This window comes from Melospiza melodia, chromosome 21 (genome assembly GCF_035770615.1).
Source record: "Melospiza melodia melodia isolate bMelMel2 chromosome 21, bMelMel2.pri, whole genome shotgun sequence".
Lineage (NCBI taxonomy): Eukaryota > Metazoa > Chordata > Aves > Passeriformes > Passerellidae > Melospiza > Melospiza melodia.
In genome coordinates, this window is record NC_086214.1 from 10,336,703 (window position 1) to 10,364,520 (window position 27,818).

The window sequence follows — 27,818 nt, forward strand, 5'->3', positions numbered from 1 at the left end:
GCGGCGGCGGCGGCGGCGGCGGACGGGGGCGGCGGGACGCACGCGGAGCAACTGCGCGTGCGCCGAGCGCCTCCCCGCGCTACCCCGTCCCGCCCCGCCCCTTCTCCGCCCTCTTCTCGCGCAGGCGCGTGGCGGCTGTCACGTTCCAGCGAGCGGGCGGGGCGGCGGGGACGTCAGTGACGTAACGGAGCGGGGCGGGGCGGCGGGACACGCGCGCGTCGGCAGGGGGCGCGCGGCGCGCGGCGTGCCGGGGTGGCGGGGCGCGGTCTCTGATTGTGACGTCACCCCCCCCGTTACAGGCCACGCCTTTTAAAGCGGCAGTGCCCCCCCCCCCCCCTCCCCGGAGAGCACGGGAGGGGCGGGCGGGGGTCGGGATGTCGCCGGGGTGGCGGTGAGGTGGGCTCAGGGCCCGCGCTCGGGGGGTGTGTGTGTAGATGTATCCCCATTCCAAACTGCCCGGCCCCGCTGAGGAATACGCCATCGCTTCTTCTAAAACACCAGTTTTTATTAATGAAACAACCAAAAGATGGGGAGGGGGGCGGTGTCCCCTCCAGATCGAGGGGGCGGCGGGGGCCGGGGTCACCAGCCCGGGCGGGACGCGGCGGTGGGAGGGGGCACAGCCATGCCCGGTGCCCCTGCCCACCCCGTCACTCTGCGGTGCCGGGACGCGCGGGGGGGACACGCTGGTGGCGGAAGGGACCCCCCCGGTGAGGGCGAAGCAAGCGGGGGCCGGGGGGACACGCAGCATGCTGGGGACACGGGAGGGACACGTCCCTGCGTGGCGGCGGTGGGAGACACGGGGGGGACCAGCCCTGTGCTGGATGGGGGGCGAGGGCGGGAGGGGGGGGCACCCACATGGCCACCCTCGCCCCTCGCCCACCCCCCGGGGCTTTGTCCCCTCCCCGCTGCAGCCCCGGGGAGCCCTGTCCTTACCTGGGGGTCCCCACAGCGCTGCTCCCCCTGCCTGTGTCACTCCTCCGTCGCGGGGACTGCGGGGGCTGCTGTTTTCCCGCTGGGGGGACGGATGGGCAGGGTGGGGTCCGGGGACCCTCGCTGGCTCAGGGGCCGGGGGACAGGATGGGGACCCTCGCTGGCTCAGCCTCTCATGAGCCCGGTGCGGGGGGCTGGGTGACAGTGGGGCTCGGGCAGAGCCCTCGGGGGTCCGGGTGGGTCGGGGGTGGCAGGGGGGTGGCCGGTGCCCAGGTGGGTCCTGCCAAGCGCTCGGCTTGAGTCTCCTTGGGAGAGGTGCTCCCAGCCCGTGCCGGGGCCGGCGGGCACGGAGGGGAGGGGTGGCTGCAGCGCCCTGCTCCACGCTGCCCACACCTAGATGGACACCTCATATTCCCTCGTGTCCTGCAAAGAAAACAGACTGCAAGGGGTTGGACACAATGCAACGGGGTGCCCGGGACGGGGATAGGGCATCTCCCATCCCATAAGGAGCTGGGGGCACATCCCAGACTACAGAGAGCCCTGGGGATGCGCGTCCCATCTCAAACACGGGTCCTGGATCAGTGTCCATCCTGTCCATGATCCTTGGGTGGATATGCCAGAGTGTGTGTGTGGTCCCTGGATTGATTGATTAGTTCATTTCTGAACTAATGTGTGGTGCCTGGATGGATACCCCAGAGGGTGTGAGTGGTCCCTAGATGGTTTCTGGACTAATGTGTGGTGCCTAGAGGGATATCCCACCCCGTATGTGGTCCCTGGATCGATGTTCCATCCTGTCCATGGTCCCTAACTGTATGTCCATCCCTGAACAGCCCTTGGACAGATCCATCATCTCATGGGTGGTCTCTGGGTGCATGTCCCACCCCCTGTGCTGTTCCTGGATGGATGTCCTGTCTAATGGAGCGCATGATCCCATCCCACACCTGTCCCAGCCCCTGGCACAGGTGGCCCATGCAGTGCAGGGTCCCCAGGGTGCCCAGCCCCACATCGGGGGTGTGGGGCCCGGTACTTACTCCTGTCTCATAGGTGGGATTGTCAAAAGCCGACTCCACGGTGATGTGGTCGTAGGGGTGGGAGCCAGCCAGGGGCAGCTGCAGGGCTGGCTTCCCCTGGAGCCTGTGGGGAAAGGGCAGCTGCGGTGGGCGCTGGGGAGGGGGCCGTGGGGTCTCTGGGGGTCACGGGGGGGCCACTCACTTGGAGAAGTAGAGATAAATGCCCCCGATGAGCAGGGCCACCACCAGCACGGGCAGGAAGACAGCGATGGCCACGTTGGTGCCCTCCAGCGTTGTCCCCGAGGGCACAGCCTTGGCCACAGCTGTGCGGGAGGGAGAATCGGGGCTCACCCAGGGGACACCCCACATCGGCCACACCCCGGGTGCCCCTCAGCGCTCCGGCACCCCAAAACACCCTCGCCCTTACCATCCAGGTTGCGGTTGCTGTAAAACTCATCGTAGGAGGCTGCGGGAGGCGGAAGAAAGAAACCAACAGCAGGGGTGAGAAGTGGGGCGCCGAGGGGAGCCGGCGGGGTGCTGGGGTGGGGAGGGCTCGTCTCACCCGCCTTGCAGATGGGAGGGGAGCCGCTCCAGCGTGAGGGGTGCCCGGGCAGGCAGCGCAGGCTGCTCTCGCCCAGCAGCGCCCGGCCGGCCGTGCAGGAGAAGTGCAGCGTGGCTCCCGCCGGGTACAGCCGCCGCTCCGGGCTCTGCCGCCCGCCCGCCGGCACGCCGGGGTTGTGGCAGGGCTCGTAGGTCTCGGCTGCGAGGCAGTGGGGCGGTGGCGTCAGCAATCGCCATCGGATGGCTCGGGGGATAGGCCCGAGGAGGGGACGCCCAACTCACGGATGCACTTGGGGAGGCGGTCACTCCACTTGGGTCCCCCCGCGGCGCGGTCGTGGCAGGTGAGGGTCCCGGCGCCCGCCAGGACGTAGCCCTTGTCACAGACGTACTGCACGGTGGCTCCCACCGGGAATTTGGGGTTGGAGACCACCCTGCGGCTGTGCTCAGCATCGCCAGGGTCCCGGCAGGTTGTCACTGCAGGCAGGAGTGACCAGTGGTGACGGTGGCTGGGGATGGGCCGCAGGGCAGGGGGGTCACTGGCGGGCACCACTCACCCCGCTCGCAGGAGGGCAGGTCACCGCTCCACGTCAGGTCCCAGTGGCACATCAGGAGGTCAGTGCCAGTCAGCTGGAAGCCGGGGTAGCAATGGAATGTCACCACAGTGCCATGGAGAAGCTCTGGCTGTGAGGACGTCTTCCAGCCATTGGCAATGTCCGGCAGCTCAGGGCAGGTGTCGTTACGGGGAACCTCTGTGGGCACGGAAGGCTGAGCAGGGCAGTGGGGGCACTGCGGGCACTGGGGGCACTGTCCTGCCATGGGCCTCACCGGAGAAGTGGATGACAAAGCCCTGCCGATAGGCAAAGGCCCCGGCTCCAGGGTCAGACTGGAACTGCACGGTGACATCGGCGGTGGACGCGTAGAGCTTGAAGCGGCCGCGGGCGCCCGTGTACTGGCCCAGGATGCGCGCCGTCAGGTCGTCCCCGTCATAGAAGGTCAGCATGTCCCCCGAGCCCAGCCGCAGCCTGGGGCAGTGGGGCTGTGAGGGCAGGGAGGGCACAGATCCGCCATCCCACCATCCCCATCCCATCCCAGCACTCACACACGGACGTCCAGCATGATGCGCTTGTCCTCCTCCACGTGCAGCCCCCAGATGCAGTCCTGGCCTTTGCCATACGCCTCTGGCCAGTTGGGTGACAGCACCACTCCAGCTGTGTCCGTCAGCTCCCCGCTGCACACCGCTGTGGGCACACACCGGGCTTGGTACTGCCATGGGGCACCCACCCACTCCAGCATCCCACACCCAGCACCCACCATGTCCCTCAGCTCCATCACACTCAACAGCACAGTGGCTGCAGTATCCCTCATGCCCCATCCACAGCACCCCCCGGCACCCTCCAGCACCAGCACCCACCACGGCACGCTGGCTCTGTCTCATTCCACTGCGGGTCATTTGGGTCGACGCACTCAATGATGGTGGAGCCCTGCTCCAGCGTGTAGCCAGGGTCGCAGCTGAACTCCACCGTGGTGCCCACGGGGTACCGGGGATCGCTGGCCGTGAAGTTCCCATACTTGACATAGGGCTCGTAACAATGCCCCTGCTCGAAGGCTGCGGGGACAGGGGCAAAGGTCTGCGGGGGCCGGGTGGGCACAGGGATATTGGGGTCATCCGCTGCGCCCTTCGCCCCATACCCTCATAGCGCAGCGCCATGCCCGCCGCGGCCCCGCTGCTGTCGGTGGTGAGCTCCACGAAGAAGTGGCGGCCGGTGCTGAGCAGCCCTTCGATGGGCAGGTACTCCACCTCGTAGGAGTCGTACACCGGCGGGGCCTCCACGTTGTTGCCGTTGCGGATGATGAGCCTGCCAAGGCATGACAAGGGCAGGGAGCACTGCTGGCCACGGCCAACAGCAGCCATGCTTGGACACGGATGGTAGCATTTAACCCCAGCCATTTCCAAAAGCACCATTCTTGGGCATGGCCAGAGGTTATCTTCCTTGAATATGGCCAACAGCACTATCCTTGACCATGGCCAATGGCCAAAGGTAGCCACACTTGGCCATGGCATGCAACAGCCATCCTTAAATATGACTAAGGGCACCCAACCACGGCAGATCCCATCCTTGGATATGGCCAATGGCACCTGTCCTTGACAATGGCCAAAGGTAGCCACACTTGGCCATGGTGAACAACGCCCATCCTTAAATACGACTAATGGCACCCATCCATGGCAGATGCCATCCTTGACCATGGCCAATAGCCAAAGGCAGCCACACCTGTCCTTGACCATGGCCAATGGCCAAAGTTAGTCACACTTAGCCATGGCAAGCTACACCCATCCTTAAATATGACTAATGTCACCCCTCCATGGCAGATCCCATCCTTGGATATGGCACCCATCCTTGGATATTGCCAAGAGCACTCATCCTTTTAACACAGCCCCGTGAAGGGCTGCCCCAGAGTGCCCTCAGACCCCTGCCCCCCCAAGTTTGAGCCAAACCTGTCATCGTCCTCTGCCAGTGACACCTTCTCGAAGTGGAGGTGCAGGCGGTGCCCGTCCGGCGCTTCCAGCAGCCAGTGGCACGTCAGGTTGTTGCTGTAGTTCCCGGGAAAGCCGGGTGACACAATGCGTCCCACGGTGGCGTTACGCACCACCCCGCCACACGCCGCTGCGGGAGAGGCGCCGTCAGTGGGTGACAGTGCCACGCCAGCTGCCCCGTGTCCCCGAGCTGCTGGTGCTCACCGAGGCAGACGGGCTCGCGGGCGCTCCAGAAGGGGCGGGTGGCGTTGCGGCAGATGAGCCGGCGGGCGCCCTGCAGCTGGTATCCCGTGGAGCAGCGGAAACGGGCGTCCCCACCGGGGTGCAGGCTGCTCACCGAGACCTCCCCGAAAGCCGGCCGTGCCGGGAAGGGGCAGCTCAGCAGGTAGGCTGGAGGTAAGTGGTGCTGTTAGCAAGGTTGAGGAGCGATGGACACCCACCAGAATCCAAAAACTGCCTCCCCAGAGCCCTGGAAATGCCTGGGTGTGGCAGGGCTCAAGTGACACAGTGCTTATGGATGCTGAGAATTATGCTCAATGAATCCATAACTGCTCAGGCCAATTAGCTCTCCATGAGCGTTCCTCACTGTGAGAGTCTGTTGTGTCTACATTTGGTAGCTATATCCCCCTCTTTCTCTCTCTCTCTTCTCTCTCTCTTTCTCTATTTTTTCTCTCTATCGCATTTTGCTGTGGTCATTCAATAAAGGTGCATTTGTTTTGATTATCACTGTGAATCCCCTGTGCTGTGCCGGTTCTTTTTGCACCCTGAGATCAATCCACGAACCATCACGAAACCCGTTCGTAAGGACGGATCGTGACACTCACCTAATCAGTGCCTGCTTAAAACTCAGATAAACTCCCGGTGCATCACCACAATCCAAATTAGCACCACGTTGGCAGGGCAGGGAAGCTCCCAGAGGGTTCAGAGGGCTCTGAGCCCCGTACCTTGGTAGTGGAAGTGGTAGGAGCCGGGGCTGGGGGGCCGGGGGCTCTGGAAGCGGAGGGTGAGGAGGTTGGCAGGGCTGCGGATGACCTGGCCCCGCAGCAGGAAGGACTCGTTGGCCAGCAGGTTGGGCTCCAGCCCTCCCGCGCTCTCCACCGTCAGCGTCTCCCCTTCTGCCAGGCTGATGTTCTCTACCTGCAGGGGACACAGGTGTCACCACCTCAGCATCACCCGGCACCTGGCTGGGAGCTGGCCCTTGAGTGGCTTCTCTGCGGTCGATAGCCCGCTGGAGCTTGTCTGCGCAGGGCAGCACCTTTCAAACATGGTTAGCAGGGCCATAAATCATCCCCCACGCCAAGAGCAGCAGGGCCTGGCTCTGCCAGAGCACCACAGCACAGCCAGGCCCACGCTGGCAGCCTTGCAGCCAGCCAGCCTCGCCCTCCGGAGCAATTTGCTATTAATGATGCTAATTAAGCCGTGCTGCATGGTGAGGAGCAGCAGCAGCACTGGTGAGTGTGGGCTGCTGGAGCAGGGCTGGTGGTGGAGTTGCTGCCTCTGGCTCACCACCAGCTTTCCACAAGCCCTGTGGTGGCCTCAGCAGAGATGGGGACACTGATGGGAGCAGCACAAGGGCTCAGCACAGCAGGGTTTGCTGTCAGCCTCTGCTCCTGGCAGATGGGTGCTGGGTGTTCCTGGCCCTGCAGCACAGCACGGCACCTGCTGGCACTGCTCACACCTTCTCCATTAGGGCCTCGTTAATTAAATCTCACAGCACTTCTTTGTGATGGGTGCCAGGCACAGCAGCTGGTGGGCACAGAGCATCCTGGGGCATCCCAGCAGCTCACGTACCCACATCCCTGTGCCAGGAGGGTAGGCAATGTCCTGAGCCAGCTCTCTTGGCTTGGGGACACAGGCATGGGGACAAGAACAGGGACAAGACCATGTGTTTGCTGCACCCTGCACAGACACACAGCTGTGCACAGAGTAGGGGACATGCCACACCTGTCTGCAGGCACTTCCCACCCTGGCCCACCCTCAGCCCTCAGCTCACCTTGAGCTCCACACCATAGCCAGGGTAGACAGAGATGGTGTAGGTGCAGTCCAGGCTGCCATCATAGGGGACACCAGCTGGCTCTGGGGACACCAGCCAGCCCTCAGGACCCGCCAGCGTCCGGTTGCAGGGAGCTGGTGACAGAAGAAACCCCAGATTATCCTCACTCCACCCTGGTTCCACCCAGCTCCCTCCCTGGCGCTCACCTGGCCCCTGCAGCGTGGTGACGGTGGTGGTGGTGATGGTGGACGTGGTGGTGGTCCCCTCCTCATCCCCAGGCACCGCAGTGGCCCCGGCGTGGGGTGCCAGGGATGTGCTGGGCATGGTGGGTGCCGGGCTGGGGGATGCCGTGCTTGACTCTGGCTCCCCAGAGGGGGACCACGAGGGGTCTGCGCTTGGCACAGCCCCCCACGCCTCCCCCCATGGCCCGGGGCGCCCCGCTGGCGTGGTCAGGGGGTCGGTGGGGAAGGCGGGCCGGGGCAGGGCAGGGGTGCGGGGGGATGGCTCGGGTTCTGGGGGTCCGGGGGCTGGCTGGAGGGCACCACCGGGGAGGAGGGGGGCGGCCCCAGCGGGCAGGAAGGGCGCCTGGGCCAGGTAGTCCTTCTTGAGGAAGGCTTCGTGCAGCAGGTCCTCCAGCAGCGGGTGGTGGTTGAGGATCTTGAGCGTGGGCGCGGTGCTCACAAAGCGAGCCTCGGCCTCCCGCTCCGCCGCCTCCGTGGGCAGCGCCGTCGGCTCCACCTCAGCGCTGTCCCCGGCCTTCCTCGCCAGCCCGTTGAAGCCTGGAGGGAGGAAAGGGTGCGGGATGCTGGGGAACCTGGGGGCTGATGCTGTGCTGGGGACTGAGAGGGAACGGGAGCCCGGTGATGCACCAGGGGGTGATGCTTCATCACAGACCAGCACTGTGCCCTCAGTGGCACCCAGAGCAGAGCCTGGACGTGGACTGTGCTGTACCAGGTGTGGATGCAGCTCTGGGGAGTGCCACAGACCTGTGCTGCACTGGGGACCAACCCTGCTGCTCCAAGGGCTGGCGCTTCCCTGCACCCCAATATTCCCCCAAAACCATGATGGCAAACAAGTGCATCACCCACACACAGCGGGACTGTGATACCTTCTTCCCAGCATACCCTTCACTGGGGCAGCCCTAGCAATTAACCCCCAGCTAATTAATGCACATCTGCAGTTGTACCACTTGAAGGGGCACCCACTCCTCCTGTGAGCCAGCCCGGATGGGGACAGCCCTGGCTCTGGGTGTCCCTGATATCTCAGATTATCCTTCACCACAGAGGTGGCCATCCCATGCCAAGGTTCTCCTGGGTCTGCACGTTCCCGGGGTGCAGACATGCAGGTGATCACCATGACTGCCATGACCAGGAATGTCACAGGAGCCTGGACACTTGCACCCCTCTCCATGCTGCCAGAGAGCTCAGCTTCCTCCCAGCCAGGCTGTCCCTGTCCCCAGGCAGTGTGAGGCTGCAGGGAACCCCCAATCCCATCGATGCTCCCCCCTCTCCCACCCACAGCCTCAGGGATTCCCCTGTCACAGCCCCGTGACCCTGCCAGGCATTGGCCCCTGAGCAAATCCCCAGCACGCCCAGCCCAGCAGCTTACGGCCTCTAGACCAAAAATAAAAGAATTTAATCAGCCCTAATGAGTCACCCAGCATCTCCCGCTCCTGGATCCGGCACAGCACCGTGCCCTCTCTCTGGGCACAGCTCAATGCCATGGCAGAGGGGGTGCCAGGGTGACACCCAGCATCCCTCTGGGGCCATGGGGGTGACACCCAGCATCCCTCCAAGGCCATGGAGGTGCCAGGGTGACACCCAGCATCCCTCTGGGGCCATGGGGGTGACACCCAGCATCCCTCCAAGGCCATGGAGGTGCCAGGGTGACACCCAGCATCCCTCCAAGGCCATGGAGGTGCCAGGGTGACACCCAGCATCCCTCCAAGGCCATGGAGGTGCCAGGGTGACACCCAGCATCCCTCCAAGGCCACGGGGGTGCCATGGTGACACCCAAGCATCCCTCCGAGGGCATGGGGGTGCCATGGTGACACCCAGCATCCCTCCGAAGCCACGGCAGCGTGGGCACGTCTCTCCGCCGTGCACAGGCACTGATGACACGATACTGCCAATTACCGGCTAATTATCCCTATCCGTAGCAGGGCAGGGCCCCGCGAAGATTAATTACTCCGCGAATGCTGCTTTTAAGGGACTATTAAGAGACATTATCTTGGGTGTGCAGCGTAGTGGGGAGCTGCTGGGTGCTGGCAGGCGTCCTCACACCGCTGCCACCCACCCCTTGTCCCCAGCATCCCCCTGTCATCGTACAGGGACGGTGATAATGCCCTGGGCATGGAGGCACAGCAGGGACACCTGCCCACACCAGCTCCAAGGGGTTTGCTTGCCCCCCAGCAAGGCCAGAATTATATTTTAATGGGATCCGTTTATTAGGACATAAAAGTTAATGAGTTTATACTGAAGGGCGCCAAAATCTCCGTTGGGCTTTAATGGCAGATTAGTGCTCAGGGCTGGGCCCTGCACCACCACCACTGCCCTGAGTGGTGAAGGATGGGCTGGAGATGCCCACACAGCCCCCTGGACACTCCTGTCCATCAGCATCTCACCTGCCCGGGGTGCTGGGGGGCACAGAGGGCCCCATGGAGGTCACTGGCTAAGGGCAGGCCTCCCAGCAAGGATCCTGCAGCAGCTTCCATCTGGACACTGAGCACGCTGGGCTGGGCACTCCCGGGGACACCAGGGCTCTGTGTGGGGCTCTGTGTACCACAGGATGCTCAGGCACTGCCCTGGGCTCTGGGTGGGGCCCTGGGTGCCACAGGATGCTCAGGCACTGCCCTGGGCTCTGTGTGGGGCCCTGGGTGCCACAGGATGCTCAGGCACTGCCCTGGGCTCTGTGTGGGACTCTGTGTGCCACAGGATGCTCAGGCACTGCCCTGGGCTCTGTGTGGGGCTCTGGGTGCCACAGGATGCTCAGGCACTGCCCTGGGCTCTGGGTGGGGCCCTGGGTGCCACAGGATGCTCAGGCACTGCCCTGGGCTCTGGGTACCACAGGATGCTCTTGGCACAGGGGATGCTGGGCACTCCTGTCCCTCTGGGGATGCAGGATGCCCAGCACACCGTGGGAAGGCAGGGGGTGCCCAGCTGCTGCCACCCTTGCCCCGTGAACTCCACAGAATTACATCCTCCACCTCCACAGATGTCCCTAAGCAGCTTATCTCCAGTGCCACAGCTATGTCCCTCCCATGTCCCCAAGGTGACCAGGCACTGCTGACGTGGGCCTGGCCACCCAGCACACACACCCTGCGGGCCCTGGCAGCCAGCAGGGACCCCGCTGAACTCGGGGTGGGCAGAGGGGCTGCCAAACCCCCAGCAGCCCCCAACCTGAGGGGTAACTCGGCGCGCTGGCCACGGACACAGCCGGGATGGGCTCCTAATCCCTCCCACTGGCTTTGGGGGGTGGGAGTTTATTAACAGCAGCCGGGAGATGCCAGAGACTAATCCGGCTGCGGCTGCGGCGGGCGGGGCCCCGGCGGGGATCGGGGATCGATGCCGCCTGCTGTCACCGATAAATAAATAAGGCGGCACGCGGCCGCCCAGGGAGCCCCGATCGATGCTGCCCGCCAAGACAGCAATGCCACCGCGCCCGGCTCGGCGAGGGGACAGGCCAGCGCCCTCGGCGGCCCCAGCAGCACCGCAGCGCGGTTCCGTGCCTCAGTTTCCCCACCCGCAGGAGGGGGCAGCGGGAGGTGCAGGCGGGCAGAGGGTGAGGGCAAGGGGTGGGCCTCACAAGATTCTAGGTTTATTTTCTAATTTAAAATCCAATCTGGCTTTGCCCCCATGGTCAGGGCCTGCAGCTGTGATGAATGAGCTGTCAGGCAGCCGACACCACGCTCCTGCACCCACCCACAGCATCCCCATGCCACGGCCCACAGCCCCCTGAGCCACCCCCGGCCTCCACAACAGGAACGGGAGAGGGAACACACCTTATTGATGCCAGACCCCTACCCTATCCCCACAACCTCCCCATCCCATGGCCCACAGCCCCCTGAACCACCCCCAGCCTCCACAACGGGAGAGGGAACACACCTTATTGATGCCAGACCCCTACCCTATCCCCACAACCTCCCCATCCCATGGCCCACAGCCCCCTGAACCACCCCCAGCCTACAAAATGGGAACAGGAGAGGGAACACACCTTATTGATGCCAGATCCCAACCCTATCCCCACAACCTCCCCATCCCATGGCCTACAGCCCCCTGAACAACCTCCAGCTTCCACAACAGGAAAGGGAACACATCTTATTGATGCCAGACCCCTACCCTATCCCCCCAACCTCCCCATCCCACAGCCCACAGCCCCCTGAGCCACCCCCAGCCTCCACAACAGGAACAGGAGAGGGAACCCACCTTACTGATGCCAGATCCCTACCCTATCCCCACAGCCTCCCTGTCCCATGGCCTCCAACTCCCTGAACCACCTCCAGCCTACAAAATGGGAACAGGAGAGGGAACACACCTTATTGATGCCAGACCCTTACCCTATCCCCACAGCCTCCCCATCCCACGGCCCACAGCCCCCTGAGCCACCTCCGGCCTCCACAACAGGAACAGGAGAGGGAACCCACCTTACTGATGCTCCCAGGTGTGAGTGCAGCGTGGGCAGGAGCAGGCAGGGAATGCAGGTGGGTGCAGGTGGTGGGTGGGCAGGTGTAGGCAGCGAGGGAATTCAGGCATTGTCTGCATGCAGGCAGGGCTGGGTGGGTGGGTGCAGGTGTGGGTGGGTGGGTGGATGCAGGCAGGGGCACACAGATGGTGTGAGGGTGAAGGCAGGGGCAGGACTGTGCAGCCAGCTCCTCTGCCGCCAGCCGTCACCACAGACAAACCACTGGCACCCAGCATGGCAAGCTGGCACCGATGCTGCCATGCACATCCTGCCACCCCACGGCCACGCTGGCGCCACCGGTGACCCCAGCTGCCCACGGCCGAGCTGAGCCTGTCGGAGCAGCTGGAGCAGGGACCCCAGGGGCTGCCCCGTGCCCGGGGCCGCTGCGGGCGGGTGCGGCCGCCAGCCCTGGCAGCTACCGGAGGAGCTCGGCTTTAATATTCATGGCAGCGCTGGCGGGGAAGCATTTGACCTTGTATGTTTTGCAATTCTCCTTGAATTGAACAGTCATTTACCCGCTGACACATGTCACATCACCGCAACCGGCTCCCTGGAGCATCGCGGCGGCCGGGCCCGGCTGGCACACAGAGCACCCCCGTGTGCCCAGCGGGCAGCTGGGTGCCCATCCCCAGGGCTCTCCTCCCTTCCCAGCGGTGCCAACAATGCCCTCGTCCCCTCCTGGCCACCCACAGCCCATGTAATCCCCCTTCCCCATTCTCCCTGCGGAGCTAATGGGTTTCTACAGCAATTTCCCTGCGTGGCAGCAGCGGTGATAAATTGTGTGTCTGCTGCTATTTCAGACCCGAGCGCTGTGCGGTGCCATGTCCCCCCTCCCTGGGCTCACAGCACCTAAATCAGCCCCTCCTCCAGTATTTCCAGTGATGGATACCCCACTGCCGGGCAGCACCCGCTCTGTGCCACCCCACTCTGGCTATAATGTAGGTGCCAGGCCCCCATGGGGCTCTGTGCAAGATCTGGTCTTCATCTCCCCCAGGACCGAGCACAGCTCACCCCTGTGAGGGGGCAGAGGGGCACCCATCCCTCGGGGCACCCCTGGGTGCTGGGGGTGCCTGCCCAGCGTGGGCAGGAGTCAGGCAGGGTGAGCAGGGCCACGCTGCCCACCCAGCTGCCGTCTCCCCTTCCCTCCGCCCACTGCCAGAGACAGTAATTGAAATCGGTTGCGGGAGGCGAGCGAGAGCTGCTTGTCGGGCTCGGCGCTGGGCTGCTCAGCCATGTCACACTTCCTGCAGGCACCATCCCTCGCCTCCCATCGCCGCCTGCTCCTGCCACAGCCGGCGCTCCAGCTGCCCCCACGGCTCCTCAGCCAGCCCCACATCCTGCCCGAGCCCTGCTTTCCCTACAGGATGGACCAGCCAGTCCTGGAAGCCACTCAGGGCTGATCTCACAGCCAACACTGCCCCTTGCTGCCACCACCCAGGGTATGTGGGGACAACCACAGCCTGCCCTGCCCAAGCATCACCTCGCTCATGGCCCACCGCTGGCTGATCTGGCATTTCAAGCACCTCTCTCCATTTTCACAGGGTCAGAGCAGCGCTCTTGCAGCTGATTAATATTTGATCCCTTCAGCGCAGCTCGTTACTGCATTTAAATTATATATGTAATAATTCCTACTGGCAGAGCGAGCGTGCAGGCTGGCTCCTGCTGCCTCTCCCGCAGGCTGGGGGCCGAGCAGATCCCCAGCCTTGGCCAGTGGGACCCCCTGGCACCTCGGAGGATGGCATGATCAGTGCCAGGTCTCAGCACAGGGCAGGCTGGCAGCAGGCCAGGCAGATAGAGCCATCCCCAGCTGCCTCTGAGGGGCACAGGCAGCCCCTTCACCCACCCGAGGTTGCTCAATGTGGGAGCAGTGCTGGCCCTCCGGTTGTCCCCATGTCCCCAGCAGCAGGAGGAAGGGATGCTGCCACTCCCGAGCTCCTGCCTGCGACTGGAGGGAATCCATTACCTCCCTGGTTATAGGCAGCTTTCAGAGGCAATCTTTCAATTGTGCGCATTTAAAGAATTGATTGGAGGCGAAATTATCCTCTCCCGTCAGAGCCGCTGGAGACACAACTTCATCCACCTCCCCTGGGGGCTCTTGGTGCTCCCAGGGGACCCCACGGCCAGGTCAGCCTCAGCCCCCACCCCAGCAGGGAGTGACAGCCCCAGGAGCCCCGTGCCAGCCTGGGGGTCCCACCAGCAGCACAGAAAGGGATGGGGGCTCTGCTGCTCCAAACCAGGCCTGGGGGTGCCCTTGTCATGCCCTTGCCCGAGGTTTTTTGCCCCCCATTTCCCCCAGGCTCCCCCTGCTCTGCTCCAGCCCTGCCTGGCCCAGCACCCTGAGATGAATCCATGCCCAGCACTGCAAAGCCAGGGGCCATCCCTGCAGCAGCCAGGCTCGGGCAGTGCTGGGGGAGCCTGGCTCAGCCCGCGCCCCACATCCCCCCGGGACAGCCCTGCCCTCCCGCTCCCTGGCTTAAGAGCATTATCCAGATAATCCTGGCCTGGCGGCACGGCAGCGCGGCGGTGACGAACTCCTGGGAGGCACGCAGGGCACGAGCACACGCGCTGTGTGCAATTACCAGAGAGGGCACCCGCCCCCTTCCCCAGCCCCCTCCTCACACCGAGACCCCCAGGTGCCCCCCAAATACCTCACCCCATGGGCACGGTGCAGCTGGCTGATGCTGGATGTTCTGGCACAGCTCATGGGGGCACGGCCAGGCCCTGTGCCCCCTGTCACAGCCTGTGCTGTTTCCTAATGCCCCAGGCTGCCAGGACTCCAAATTAAAAGGAGATCCCTCCAGCAAGGCTAAAATGACCCCCACAAAAAATTCCTGGCCTGCCATGGCTTTGGAGAGCTGGGGAGAAGGGCTGCAGTGGGGCAGGGTGGATGGAGCTGTGCCTGGCACCATTCCCCTCAGCTTCACCAGTGCCATGGGGTCCAGACCCCACTTTCTGCTGGGGCAAATCCCTGTGAACGCCAGGGGCTGGTGGTGGGGCAGGAGAGAGACAGGATCAGACCCTGCACTGCCACCACTCAGACCACATCACAAAGCTCCCCAGCCTGGATGAGGGGTTCAAGACTCCCTGACCCCACGTCCCTCTGACCCACAGCTGATCCCCATCATGCACCAGCCCATCGATGCCAAGTCAAGGCCACGGTGACACTGAGCCTGGCACTGCTGCATGGAACCCCTGGGAGCCCTGCCTGATGGAGGATGGGGACTCTGAGGCACGAGCCACACAGGCAGCTCCCAGAACATGATGAGGGGACACAGGGTGGGCAGGACCCCACGGGTCCCAGCCCTGGGAAAAGCTCAGCACCTCCCAGGGCATCCCTACTTTTAAGACTCTGGGAAATGCACATGCAGTGTTTAATTAACTTTATTGATATTCAGAAATTAGGGGACTGACTAGAGGTAATTGCTCATTAGAAATCATTAAACTGACACAGTAAGCACCAGCCTCCCCTGGGGGGAAATCTGCCCTGCTCAGCGCCCTGCTCCCAGGACAGACCCACCGACACGGACCCCCCATCCCAGTCCTGCCGTCCCCCAGCAGGGCAGGAGATGGGGGTGCCATGGCATTGCCCCACTTGCTGTCCCCATCCTCTGCCTCCCCCAAGGAGGAAGGCTGTGGCAGCAGCCCCAGGCGGCGGGGCGAGCTGGGAATAGCAGCGGGCGCAGGGCCACGGCGCCCTTCCCCGCCTGGGCTCCGCCGCCAGATGGGAGTTTATGTAACTCCCCGCACGGCTGCTGCCTGCAGCCGGTGCCCACATCCCGCATCCCACCGGGGCTGGACCACGACCCGCCCATCGCCCCATGCCTGGCCACGCCGCTCCGGGGCACCCCAATCCCTGACAGAGCTCCCCAAGACCTGGAAGGTCCCCAGTCCTATTTTTGGGGCAGCGGAGCCACGAGGCACCGAGACTGCTGTGCCCCACGGGTGGCAGGGACAAGGAGCCGAGCTGGGTGTTGGCTGCTCTCCTTGGCAAACCAGCACAGCGTGTCCCCAGCGTCCCTCACGGAGCTGGAGGGTCACCCCAACAGGGAAAAGAGGGGGAAAGAACCAAACGCCCCCGGTGCCCCCCACCCGGCGGCGGGGACCGCACGGAGGGACCGGCTCACGGCACAGGCAGCCCGAGGCGGCGGCTCGGAGGGCTCGGTGACCGCGGTTCCGCCGTGCCTGCCCAGCCCCCGGTGCGGCGGTAACACCGGCAGAGGGGCTGCCGCCGGAGCCTGCCGGGGGCGGCGTTGCACCAGCCCGGCTGCACAGCGCCGTGCGCGTCCCCGGAGGGGCGGATAACGGGCAGGCGGGGTGGGGGGGGATTCTCGGTTCAGCGGGGGAAAACGGGGAGCGTCCTCTCCGCACCGGGGGGCGAGCGCGAGTTGGCAAAGTTTGCCGGAGACGGAGGCGGGCTGCGGCCGCCCGGTAGCGCGGGGTGCTCGGTGCGCACGGCGGGGACGAGCCGGGGGGTCGGCGGGCGCTTACCGTGTGCCGGGGCGCGGAGCAGCGCGGCGAGGAGCGGCAGGAGCAGCGCGGGCGGCGGGCCCATGGCCGGCGGCGGCGGTCAGCACCGCGGACAGCTCCGCTGCGGGCGCGGCGGCGGCGGCGGCGCCCCGAGCGGCGCCCGCCGATACCGGGGACGGCGGAGGGGGGGGCCCGTAATGCTCCGAGCGCGGCGCACGCCAATCCAAGCACCGGGGGGGCTCTCCCCGCCTCCCTCGCAGCCCCCCCTCGCCGTAATGCTCCGAGCGCGGCGCACACCCGGTGATACCGGGGATGTGCGGAGCTGGGGGGGGCTCTGCCCTCCTCCCCCTCGATTCCCCCCTCCGTAACGCTCCGAGCTCGCCAATCCCAGGGACAGGGCGGGGGGCCGGCCGTGATGCTGGAAGGGGGGCGCTCGCTAATTCCAGGGATGGAGGGGGGGCTGCCCCCACCCACCCCCGGCCGTAACTCTCCGAGCGAGGCGCCCTCCAATCCCGCAGGCTGGAGAGGGGGGGCTCCTCCCTGCTACCCCACCCCCACACCGTAACTCTCCGAGTGCGGCGCCCGCTAAAGCTGGCGATGAAGGCTGGGGGAGGGGGATCGCCTGACCCCCCCTTCCCCCCGAACCCCGGCAAACCTTCGCGGTGGGAGCCACCGAGGGCTGTGGGAAAGGTGCTCGGTGCCCAGCTCACCATATCCTGCCTCCCCACCCTACAGAACCCCCACCACAGCCACCTCCCTTCCCCCAGCCTCCTCTTCCCCATCCCTAAATAGCCCGAATTAGGGCTGGGCTCATCATCCTCCAAGCAGAGACACCTGGACCCGGAGCAGCACAGAGAGGGGCCGGTGTTCTTTGTGGTGGGGTTCCGAGAGCCCCTCCCCAGCCCCCTGCCTCGGGCTCCCGGAGGGCAGCAAGCCCTGCAGTGGGCAGATGGTGCTGGCACCGGCACCGAGCAGCTCCGTGTTGGCTGATGGACGGCTCTTGCGGGTGTTAAAAATATATTAAAATTAGAAAAAAAAAAAAATCTCTTTGTTTAATAACCCCCTCCCCACCCCTCCAAAAGCCCAGATGGCTTCGCCTCGCCGGATCCCCCGCAGCCCGGCCAGCCCCGCTGCACACACAGCCCACGCACCCCGCTCCGCTGGGGGGTTAATTCTAATCCCAGGTCCTGCTTTGCATCATTCCTGCCGTGGAGAATGGCACGGCTTGGCATGGGGAGCCGAGAGCAGCAGCCAGCCCCACGTCATGGGCTGAGTGCCACCAGCCCCGTGGCATTGTCTGTTGTGCCTCCAGCCCCATGGCATTGCTGTGCCACCAGCCCCATGGCACTGTCTGTTGTGCCACCAGCCCCATGGCACTGTCTGCTGTGCCACCAGCCCCATGGCATTGCTGTGCCACCAGCCCCATGGCATTGCTATGCCACCAGCCCCGTGGCACTGTGTGCTGTGCCACCAGCCCCATGGCATTGCTGTGCCACCAGCCCCGTGCCACTGTCTGCTGTGCCACCAGCCCCATGGCATTGTTGTGCCACCAGCCCCGTGGCACTGTGTGCTGTGCCACCAGCCCCATGGCACTGCTGTGCCACCAGCCCTGTGGCACAGTCTGCTGTGCCACCAGCCCCATGGCATTGCTGTGCCACCAGCCCCATGGCACTGTGTGTTGTGCCACCAGCCCCGTGGCACAGTCTGCTGTGCCACCAGCCCCGTGGCATTGCTGTGCCACCAGCCCCATGGCACTGTGTGTTGTGCCACCAGCCCCGTGGCACAGTTTGCTGTGCCACCAGCCCCGTGGCACTGTGTGCTGTGCCACCAGCCCCGTGGCACTGCCTGCTGTGCCATTGTGCCCCCAGCCCCACGGCTGCGGTGGGAGCAGGGCTGGAAGTGGTGCTGGGATCCTCCTCATCCCGGGGGTGCCGCCGGCTCTTCTGCAAAGCACTTTCAGCTCTAGACCCAAAACTTTGATCCGCCAGTAGCGCCATCAATGTTTAATGCAGCAAAGGCCTGGTAGGGCTCGGAAGATGAGCATTTTGAGGCCAAATTGAAGTTTCTAATATTATGATATTCAAATAATTTTAATCTGCCTGATGCATCCCCAGGCATGTACCTGGACTGCTAATGAGGGGCTGCCTTCAGCCGCTGCTGCTTTTGACAGAAAACAAACAATTCTTTGCAGGTGCCATCAAAGGGTTGGGAATGGAGAGGTCTGGGGAGGAAAATGGGGGCAAGAATACATGGAGCCAGTGTTGCAGCTGGGAGAGAAGGATGCTGTGTTTGCCTCAGCTCCCTGGGGAAGAACATTGCTCCCTAATTCTTTATTAAGTGTTGGTTTGTGCTTGGTGAAAAACGAGGCTGGCATAGATGGGTGGTGGGATTTTGGGAAACTTCTGTCCCACCATGCAGTGGAAAAAGGGTGCAGTGGGTGCAGGGTCCAGTGCCCATCAAATTTCATCTGATCCTTGTCCATCAAATTGCATCTGATCCTTGCCCTGATCCAGCCTTGGCCAAAGTTCCTTGTTCCCCACCTCCCCGGTGCCACGTGGATCTGAGCTAGGGCAGCTCCACAACCTGTGCCAGGCAGTTCCCCAGACCCCCATTTCCCCCTCCCCATGCCATTGCCAGCCCCAAATTCTCCCATCCATCCGCCCAGCCCACACAGGGAATATTCCATTTTTACTCAGCTCTCCTGACCCACACCAGCTGCTCAGGGAAATGGATTTCTTGCTGCCACAAGCATTGCTTCCAGTCAGTATAAACCCAGGTGAAGAGGACGCAGCAAGGATGATGGAGACCTTGGTACAAGGCTGGGGTGACCCCTTAAAAATTCACCCTAAGGCAAACTGAGGTCCTGCAGCTGCTTTTTGGGCTTCGGGGGTGCAGATCTCCCTGATACCTGCATTCAGCCCTGGCTGGAGTCACCAGAACAAAAACAATGGCTGGAGGGGTCCCACAGAGCCCTGGGGATGGTGATTTGCACCCCACCAAAGATCTCACCATCACTATAACCTCACGAGCGAGGCTTTTCCATCCGTTCCATTACCACGCTGCTAACAGGAGAGGAGTTCATTTCTACCATTTAACGTTTCACGGATAATTAATTATTCTTCATCTTTCCAGCAAAAAAAGGAAGAGCAAGCACAGGGGCTATTCAAAGCAAAAAAAAAAAAAGTCAGCTGAAACCCAGGGAAATTGCTGAATTATTTGTAACATCAAAGGCGAGCGAGGATGTGCTGATTAAACGGGGCCCTGCGTGGTGCAGAGCCCTGGGCACGGTGGTGATGCTCAGGCTGGGATGCTCTCATTGCAGCAGTGGCCATGGGCAGTGGGGTGGATGAGGGGTCTGGGGGGACCCCAGTCTCTGCCCGTGCTGCCCATCCTCTTGCTCTCACCCCCCCATCACTGTGAGCAGCCAGTTCTGCCTTTGCCCCATGTTAGGGTGTCCCTGTGGCCTGGTGGGAGCCTCCAGTGCTCCCCAGTGCTTCATTCATCACCAGAGGCAAGTGGAAAATAAATAATGGTATTTAACATTTTGTAATAAAGACAATTGACCAGTAAATAATGCCTTTTACACCGCAGAAGCCAGAGTAAATTAATTCCCCTAATTAAGGGGAATGTCAGGCAGCGCAGGGCAGTGGTGGCAGTGGGCAAAACTGGCAGCCCCTGCCTGTGTTATCCCCCACTATGAGGCATTGTCCCCAAATCTCAGTCACACCCCAAAATTTTACAGATTTGCAAAATCCACCACGCTGCATCCTGGCAGCTCTGGTGAGCCCTAAATCACCCCTATCTCCCGTTAAAAAAATAACAACAAAAGATGGCGACAAAATGGTTTATGGCTGCAATAAATTGTGCTGGAGGGAAAAAAAGCCCTGTTTGCCTGGAAGCAAGGGGGGTTCCCACTGGCACACAAATGGAAGCCCTGTGTCCCACCACAGCTGGAGCCAGCAGTGACCAGTGGAAAGGGGGAATTATTGGAAGTGGTTTTCCTTCACATCTGTGCCACCCTGACCAGCTGAGCTGCCTGCCCTGCTGGGACCAGGTGTTGGAATGAGAATATTTGCTCCTGGCCAGCTGCAAGGGGCAGGAAGAGTGTGGCTCCTGTGTGCCCCCGTGTCCCCACAGGAACTTGGGCAAGGCTCCACCACCCGCTCGGCTCGGCTGGACTCTGCCCCGTTCCTCCCCTTGGCCGGCTCCCAGCAGCCACAGAGACAGCAGCAGGGACGAGGACGGACACAGAGACAGCAGAAGGGAGGAGGACGGACACAGAGACAGCAGAAGGGAGGAGGACGGACATGACTGCGCCAAGCCAGCCCCAGAAATCCGCCTACGATGTCATTGTCATCGGGGCCGGCATCCAGGGCTCTTTCACCGCCTCCCACCTGGCCCAGCGCCACCAGGACACTCTGCTGCTGGAGCAGGTATGGTGGCCCCATTCTGCCACCTCCCCATTCCCAACAGGCTGGGCCGGCTGCCTGCAGTCCGGGCTGCCCTCCACCGTGGCACGGAGCAGAGCTGCTGCTGGCACTGCAGTCCCCAGTGCCAGGACTCCCTGTCCCTAATGCCACGACCCTCTTGTCCCCAGCACCCCGTTTCCTGCTTTTTCCCGGTGCCGTGGGGGACAGGGCAGGCCGTGTCCCCAAGGTGCCCTTTGCTGCTGGTTCACATGGTGGCACTGAGGGTGGCAGTGCCTGCGGTCACCTCCGTGTCGCCTCTGCCTCGCAGTTCCTCGTGCCCCACTCTCGGGGCAGCTCTCACGGGCAGAGCCGCATCATCCGCAGCGCCTACCCCCAGGAGTTCTATTCCCGCATGATGCCCGAGTGCTTCCGCCTCTGGCAGCAGCTGGAGGCCGAGACCGGCACCACCCTCTACAGGTGATGGGGACAGGGACTGGGGGCGGTGACCTTCGGGTGGGATGCGGCTTCCTTGGCAGGCAGCTGCCAGCTCCTGGGAATTCATGGGGCTCCACGAAGGAAATGTCATTGAGTAAATGAACAACTAAAGGATCCTCTGGTGTCGGTATCAGGACTGATAACTCTTGCAATATCAGGGGGCAGAGTCCCCATGCACCTCACTCTGCCCTTGTTCCCTGCATCCCACTGCGTTGTGCCCCAGCACCAGGGTGCAGCACATCCCAAGCATCATTGCTGTGCACCGTGCCTCAGTTTCCCCCGGGGGCAAAGCAAGCTGGGGGTCCCTGCGGGGAGGGGGAGCAGGGCGAGCTGACGGGACTGGTGGGACGCAGGCAGACGGGGCTGGTGCTGCTGGGGCCGCCGGGAGAGCCGGAGCTGGAGGCCTGCAGGAGGAACCTGGGTGTTGAGGAGGTGCTCGACGCCGCGGCGCTGTCCCGGCGCTTCCCCGGCTTCCAGATGCAGGCTGGGCAGGTGGCCGTGCTGGACAGCACCGCCGGGGTGCTCTTCGCCGACCGGGCACTGCGGGCAGTGCAGGTGGGTGCTGCAGAGGGGAGGGAATGCTCTGGGATGACACGGGATGCTTTGGGATGGAGGTCCCCTGGCTCGCAGCCACCTCTTGTCACCCTCCCCGCCCAGGAGGTTTTCCGCCGACACGGGGGCACCCTGCGGGACGGGGAGAAGGTGCTGAGCATCCAGCCTGGGGCCACGGTCACCGTCACCACCACTGCTGGGGTGTACAAAGCCCCCCGGCTCATCATCACGGCTGGAGCCTGGACTGGTGCCTTCGTGGAACAGCTGGGTCTCCGCCTGCCACTGCAGGTAAAGGTTGGTGGCACGGGGGGGGGTGGCAGAGGCATGGCCAGAGCTAATGGAGTGATGATTCCAGCCCCTGCGCATCAATGTCTGCTACTGGAGGGAGAAGCAGCCTGGGAGTGCTGGCCTGGGCAGTGTCAGCCCCTGCTTCTTGACCCTGGGGCTGAGCCAAGCCCCCCACGGCATCTACGGGCTGCCCTCCATTGAGTACCCAGGAATGATGAAGGTGAGCAGGGCACAGCTGAAGGGGGGGGATTCCCTAACCAGCCCGTCCTGAGCAGCTGTGCTCCAGGTGTGCCACCACCATGGCAGCCCCACCGACCCAGACAAGCGGGATCAGGCCCCCCGCTCTGACCTCGCTCTTCTGAGCAGCTTCATCAGCAGCCACCTGCCCGGGCTGGAGAGCCAGCCTGCAGTGATGGAGGCCTGCCTCTACACGGTGAGACCCTCCCCAGGGCACAGATCCAGGCATCCGGGGTCCTGAGCCTTCCCCCACCCCAAGGGGGACCCCAGCCTGTCCCCTCACCTTCACACCCTGGCTCCCCAGAACACTCCAGATGAAGATTTCATCCTGGACCGGCACCCCAAGTTCAGCAACATCGTCATTGGTGCTGGCTTCTCAGGTAGGGGAGGGCAGCCATGCCCCAGCCCAGCACCCCACAGCTGTCCAGGGTTATGGGGATGGCTGTGTCCCCACCTTCCCTCTCCTTCCCACAGGCCATGGGTTCAAGCTGGCGCCAGTGGTGGGGAAGTTGCTGTGTGAGCTGAGCCTGGGCGAGGAGCCATCCTACAACATGGCCCATTTTGCCATCACTCGTTTCCCTGGTGTGCTCGGGGCTGCACAGTAGGTGTGGGGTCCCAGAAGTGCCCCCATGGCATCACACTGGCCTGCAGCTGTGTCCCTGCATCCTGGTGTCCTCACACCCAGTACACCTCCATGTATCTCCATCTCCCTGCACCCTGGAGACTCCCAACATGCTGCATTCCTCCAACCCCACACCCCAGACACCCTGCATCGCCATGTCCCCATATTCCACCACCCAGCACCTCTCATCCTTTCTTCCCCACATCCCTGCACCCTGGTGCCCTGCCTGCCCACCTGGCAGCATCCAGCATCCCCCATGCCAGGCGGTGCCAAGCCATCTCTACCAAGCACCCACTCCTGGGGAACAAATTAAGAAGCTTTGTCAGCCTCATGAAGATGGAGCAGGAGCAGCGCGGAGAGACACACTCGCTTAGGAGTCAAGTTAAATGTTTTAATGTTAAATGTGCCATTTTATTATCATTAGATCGCTCCCACTTAATGAAAGCGCATTAGCGCAGCGTGGCTTTATGGCAGCGAGCACCGAGCTTGGCCCGCGTGCTTCCAAGAGATACTGGGGAAAGGGAAACAACCTGCCAGGGAGGGAGGGCGGTCCCCGGGGTGCAGGGTGTCCCCGGGGCCAGGGCACAGCACGTGGCACGGGGACAGCACAGGGCCAGGGCCGAGGCTGAGCCGCGCAGGCAGCCAGCAACGCACATCATCATCTCCTCCGCGTTAATTATTTAACGCCAGCAGGCAGAGGCTCTGTCCCGCTGCTCATCTGCATATTTATGAAGATTGATAAATGATTCAGCACTGGCACCCACCAGGGCTTCCCCCCACCCCGCTCCTCTCCCCAGCACCTATGGGTGCAGCAGGCTCAGGGAATAGGCCAGACTTGGCCTTTCCACGAAGCTCTGCATCCCTGCTGGGGATGGATGCATTCCATCAGACCCTTCCACCATGCAAACACCCCCCCCAAAATGGGGAGACCCCCCCAGGCACACGGAGCAGGCAGCAGCCAGTATCACCAGCCAGAAATGACGTTTATTTTCATACTGAAAGTAAAGGGGGTGGGGGAAGATGCACAGCTGGGCTAGTGCAAAACAGCCAGGCAGAGGTGGGGGGCTGGGGGGGGGGGTCACAAAATCCCGGGTGGGCACATGGGACCCTCTCCCCATGTCCCCCTCCCGGCTGCTCCCCAGGGCCCGGCCAGCGAGAGACGTCTTTGGCTCAACTAAAAGGGGTGTAAGAGGACGGCAGGGTGCCGAAGGGGGGAGTTTAAGTTACAAAACAAGGTGCCAGCAGGCACTGAGGAATAAATCCCGGGCGCCCGAGCAGCCGACTCCGCCGCCAGGGACAGACAGGAGGTGGGAGGGAAGGGGGTGCAGCCAGCGAGCCGGCCGGGCTGCTCCTCCCGTGCGTGCCCCCCAGACCCGTGCAGAACAAATACCGGCTGCCCGGGGCGGCCCCGGGGCTGAGCGTTCCCTCCCGGGGCGGTGGGAAGCGGCGGCGGGGGGCTAGGCGGGGGTCTCGGCAGCCCGGCTCTCCGCCTCGCTGGCACTGGGGGAGCTGCGGGACGAGCGGCGTGTGCTGTCCCCGGCGTCCTGCTCGTCGTCCCATCTGTCGTAGGTGAAGGTGTGCCGGGAGCTCGTGGGGCTGTGGGAGAGAGCAGGGTTAGGAGGGAGGGTGGTGAGGGGCTCCGTGTCCCCAGCATGGCTTGGCTGCTGAGCTCGACTCCCGTGAGCCAGCACGCCGGCAGCCAGCTGGATGGAGCCTTGATTGCCTCCTTTTTTATTCTTTCCGAGATATTTGGGACATGCCTCACTGCAAACAGCTCCTCGCTGCGCTGAGCTGAGCCCCTGCTCTGCAGTGGGGCCAAGCTGAGCCTGCCCAGGAAAAGGCTCGAGGCCCTGAATGCCAACACCAGGGCTCCCAGACACCCTGAGGGTCCTGAACCCGAGCCCAGGGCTGGGTGCTGGGGGTGCTGCTCCCCATGATGCCTTCCCTTCCTCTGGGACAGACAGCTCAAGGCAACCACATTTCCAAAAGGCTTTTTTCCCTTCCTCCAGCCGCTCTCCTATTCAGCCATCAGAAAGGACGAAGCCTGCTCTGAAATCGCTGCCAGCGAGCCCAAACACACCCTCTCTGCATCAAACAGCGTGCAGAGCTCCAGAGTCCTGCAGGTTGATGCCATTCACACCCCAAATTCCCATCACAGGCACCCAAAAGGCCACAGAGCAACTCTGAGCTCCAGCAGCCCAACCTGGGCGCTGCCTCCCCCCATGCTCACACACTGCAGTGGGTGCATGTTAGTACCCATCCCACTCCCCTCTGCTCCTGGGCGCTGTGCTGCCCATCAAACCCTTACAAATTTCCTGAAGGAATAAATCCAGATGTGTCCTGGCGACGGCTGGGGAGCCAGGAAGGGATTAGCACTTCCCGGTGTCCCGCAGCTGCTAATCCCGAGCACACGGGCACTGCCGGTCCTGCTGCGGCCACGCCGGGGATCTCCCCACGGATGGAGATGCCCAAAGCAGGGCAGCCGCAGGCACAGAGGGCTGCCCCGTGCCCCATGCCGGCGGAGGAGAGCTCCGGAGCCAGGAGAGGGTTAGGGCGAGCGGTTAGTGGCACACGGGGAGGCTCATGCTGCACGGCACACACCGCTCCCACCTCCTGCCTCAGTCGCTCTCGGGACGGTACAGGTACTTCATCATCAGGTTGTCCACCTGCTTTTTCCGCTGCTTCTCCTCCTTCTTGCCCCGGGCGGGACGTGTCGGCTCCTCGCTCCCCGCCCCCCGAGGGCCCTTCTTGACGCTGGAGGTGCTGCGGTAGGAGCTGGTGGAGCCAGAGGAGGACTCGGAGGAGGAACTGGACTCGGATGATGATGACTGCTGCTTCTTCTTCTTCTTCTTGGATTTCTTCTTGCTTTTCTTGGCACGCTTCTTGGAGCTCTTCTTCTTCTGCTCCTCCTCTTCCTCGGAGGAGCCCGAGCTGCTGCGGCACCGGCAGGTGTGCCGGGAGAAGTCGAGGGCGGACGCGGAGCGGCGCAGGCTGCCGGAGGGGCGGTCAGCGGCGCCCAGCGGGGCCGCGCTCCGGACACTGCGGACGCTGCGGACACTGCGGCCGTCATCGCCCGAGTCGGGGCTGGAGTAGCCCCTGGCCTGCAGCGGGCGGTAGCTCAGCACCTCCTGGATGGCGGCCTCCAGGTCGGGGTCGAGGTAGGAGCGGTGCCGCACGGGACGGGCGTCCCCGGCTCCCTCCTCCTCCTCGGAGGCCGCGCTGCGGGGCCGCGGGGGCACCGAGAAGCTGCGCCCCAGGAGGGGCTGCCCGCGGGACCCCTCGTCCGCCTCCTCCAGGCGGCTGCGGGCCAGGGAGAGCCGCGACTCAGGGCGGCCCTCGGGGCCCCCGCGCCGGCTGCGCAAGCTGCCGGGGCTGGAGAGGGCGAAGCTCAGCACCGAGCATCCCTCGTCCGCATCGTCGCCGTCCTCCAGCCCGCGCCAGGAGGCGGAGGAGACGCGGCTCACCGGGGCGGAGGCGACGGACGCTTTCTCTACGTCGGTGGCCGACAGCGACCACCGCTTGTCCAGCCCTTGGCGAGCCCGGCCGCTGGCGTCGGCGAAGGCGCGGGCGATGACGGCCGCCCGGTCCCGGGGCTCGCCGCCGCGGGCCGCCCGGCGCGGGGGGCGCTCGGGGGAAGGCGGCCGCTCGGCCAGGGCGCTGAACAGCGTCTGCTCATCCCCGAGGCCGCCTATGGAGTCCTTGAGGCCCGGCCGCTTCCTGTAGCTGAGGGAGCTCAACACGGACGCGGGCCGCTCCTCGGGCTCGGGGCCGTCCGGCGGGGCTGACCTGCGCCGCGGCACCGCGGCCCCGCACGCACCGGGGAGACAAGAGAGACACGGAGATGAGCGGGAGGAGGAGGGGGGCGGCCTCGGCAATTTGCGTCAGCGGGAAATGGCATCGTGGAAAAATGTCATGTAAATGGGGGAATTGTTCTAGCCCAGCACTTTGATCCCCCCTTTAAAGTGTTGCCTTCAATTTATTTCATTGTCGGCTACCTGGAGCCGCTGCGTTTGATTCCCGACTTCAGAAAAGGTGGAATTATCTCCAATAACAAAATGTTTTACATCTGCACCGCTGAATAAATTAAACCAATTAACAGAAACCAGCTCAGATCTTTCCCCCCTGCTCGGCAGAGGGAGGGAGTCCCCTGGGACTCCTGGAGCCCTGCTAGGAAATTGGGTTTGGATAAAAGCAATCTGCGCTCAGCAGGCAAGCTTTTTACAGGGGGGAGTGGGGCTGCGTGCTCAGCCCCATGCCGTGGGTGCACCTGGGCACGTTCCCCACCTCTGCCAACATTTTCTGAGAGGTGTGGGGAGAGATGGGGCGGGGCTGCAGAGGAAGGCAGGATGGAGCAGGGAATCAATCCTGGAGAGATGGAATGCTGCACAGAGCTAAAGCCCAGCACCACAAGCCCTGGGGAGGCAAATGGGGTGGGGCTGTGGATGCCCCATATGCCTCCATGGTAGGATGAGGGAAAGGAGACAGGGAGCTCCCCCTGGGTGGGGGGAGATGTGTCCCCAATGAAGACTGAGCCGCTCACCAGCATTAATCCTTCCCTGGCCATCCACACAAGCACCAGGGGGGAACACAGCACCAAATGCCACATCCCACGGGCACCCACCCAGCCCTATGCATGTCCCAGCACAGCTCAGCCCATCCTCTGCCCGCCAGCCCCATGCCCAGCCCTGCACCCACCTGCTGCCCTTCAGGCTGCCATCATCAGAGAGCGTTTTGGAGGAGCCTTTGTTCTTGGAGAGCCAAGACTTCACCCCATCCACGCGCTCCTCCAGCTCCGAGTCCACATCTGAGTCACCGTCGCTGCCAGAGGAGCGGGTCAGGGTGGAAGAAAGCAAGAGGTCAGCAAGGGGCAGTGAGTTTTTGGGTGCTGGGGAGATGGAAGTGCACTGGAAGGCACTGAACCCCTCCAGCACCCACTGCCTGTGTACCCTGGCATGGGTGAAACCCCATCCTATGGTTCTGCTCCATCTCTGGGGCATAATCTGCACACACATAGCTCAACCTGCAAGCCAGGGGCTCCCTG

General features: G+C 63.5%; 3 protein-coding genes across 6 annotated transcripts in view; 1 reads left to right on the forward strand and 2 right to left on the reverse strand.

Annotated features, from left to right (window-relative positions):
* Positions 1 to 484: 484 nt before the first annotated feature.
* On the reverse strand, positions 485 to 16,285 carry SEZ6 (seizure related 6 homolog). 2 transcript variants are annotated; one of them, XM_063173795.1, is made up of 17 exons: positions 16,196 to 16,285; positions 7,234 to 7,806; positions 7,028 to 7,161; positions 5,979 to 6,171; positions 5,239 to 5,424; positions 4,996 to 5,164; positions 4,191 to 4,357; positions 3,913 to 4,107; positions 3,601 to 3,739; positions 3,327 to 3,523; positions 3,056 to 3,250; positions 2,784 to 2,975; positions 2,503 to 2,700; positions 2,368 to 2,406; positions 2,143 to 2,263; positions 1,962 to 2,064; positions 485 to 1,353 (listed from the first exon to the last, which is right to left on the reverse strand). In XM_063173795.1, the coding sequence occupies exons 1-17, from the start codon at positions 16,257 to 16,259 to the stop codon at positions 1,324 to 1,326; spliced, it is 2,895 nt and encodes a 964-aa protein (XP_063029865.1). In that variant the 5' UTR covers positions 16,260 to 16,285; the 3' UTR covers positions 485 to 1,323. The 2 variants fall into 2 exon arrangements, with proteins under 2 accessions (XP_063029865.1, XP_063029864.1); XM_063173794.1 differs by having other exon boundaries at positions 485 to 1,369.
* On the forward strand, positions 16,258 to 23,221 carry PIPOX (pipecolic acid and sarcosine oxidase). The gene is made up of 10 exons (XM_063174250.1): positions 16,258 to 16,446; positions 16,566 to 16,692; positions 20,312 to 20,607; positions 20,912 to 21,060; positions 21,432 to 21,633; positions 21,736 to 21,918; positions 21,986 to 22,138; positions 22,205 to 22,351; positions 22,460 to 22,535; positions 22,630 to 23,221. The coding sequence occupies exons 1-10, from the start codon at positions 16,258 to 16,260 to the stop codon at positions 22,758 to 22,760; spliced, it is 1,653 nt and encodes a 550-aa protein (XP_063030320.1). The 3' UTR covers positions 22,761 to 23,221.
* Positions 23,222 to 24,238: 1,017 nt separating this feature from the next.
* MYO18A (myosin XVIIIA) overlaps positions 24,239 to 27,818 on the reverse strand; it is a 31,465-nt gene continuing 27,885 nt past the window's right edge. For 2 of the 3 annotated variants that reach the window (XM_063173996.1, XM_063173995.1), the window contains exons 48-49: positions 27,473 to 27,595; positions 25,388 to 26,563 (exon numbers count right to left, since the gene is read on the reverse strand). In XM_063173996.1, coding sequence (XP_063030066.1) covers positions 25,396 to 26,563; positions 27,473 to 27,595 — 1,291 coding nt within the window. In that variant the 3' untranslated portion in view covers positions 25,388 to 25,395. Of the gene's footprint in view, positions 24,374 to 25,387; positions 26,564 to 27,472; positions 27,596 to 27,818 lie in introns of those variants that run through there. The other variant, XM_063173993.1, reaches the window with a different exon arrangement.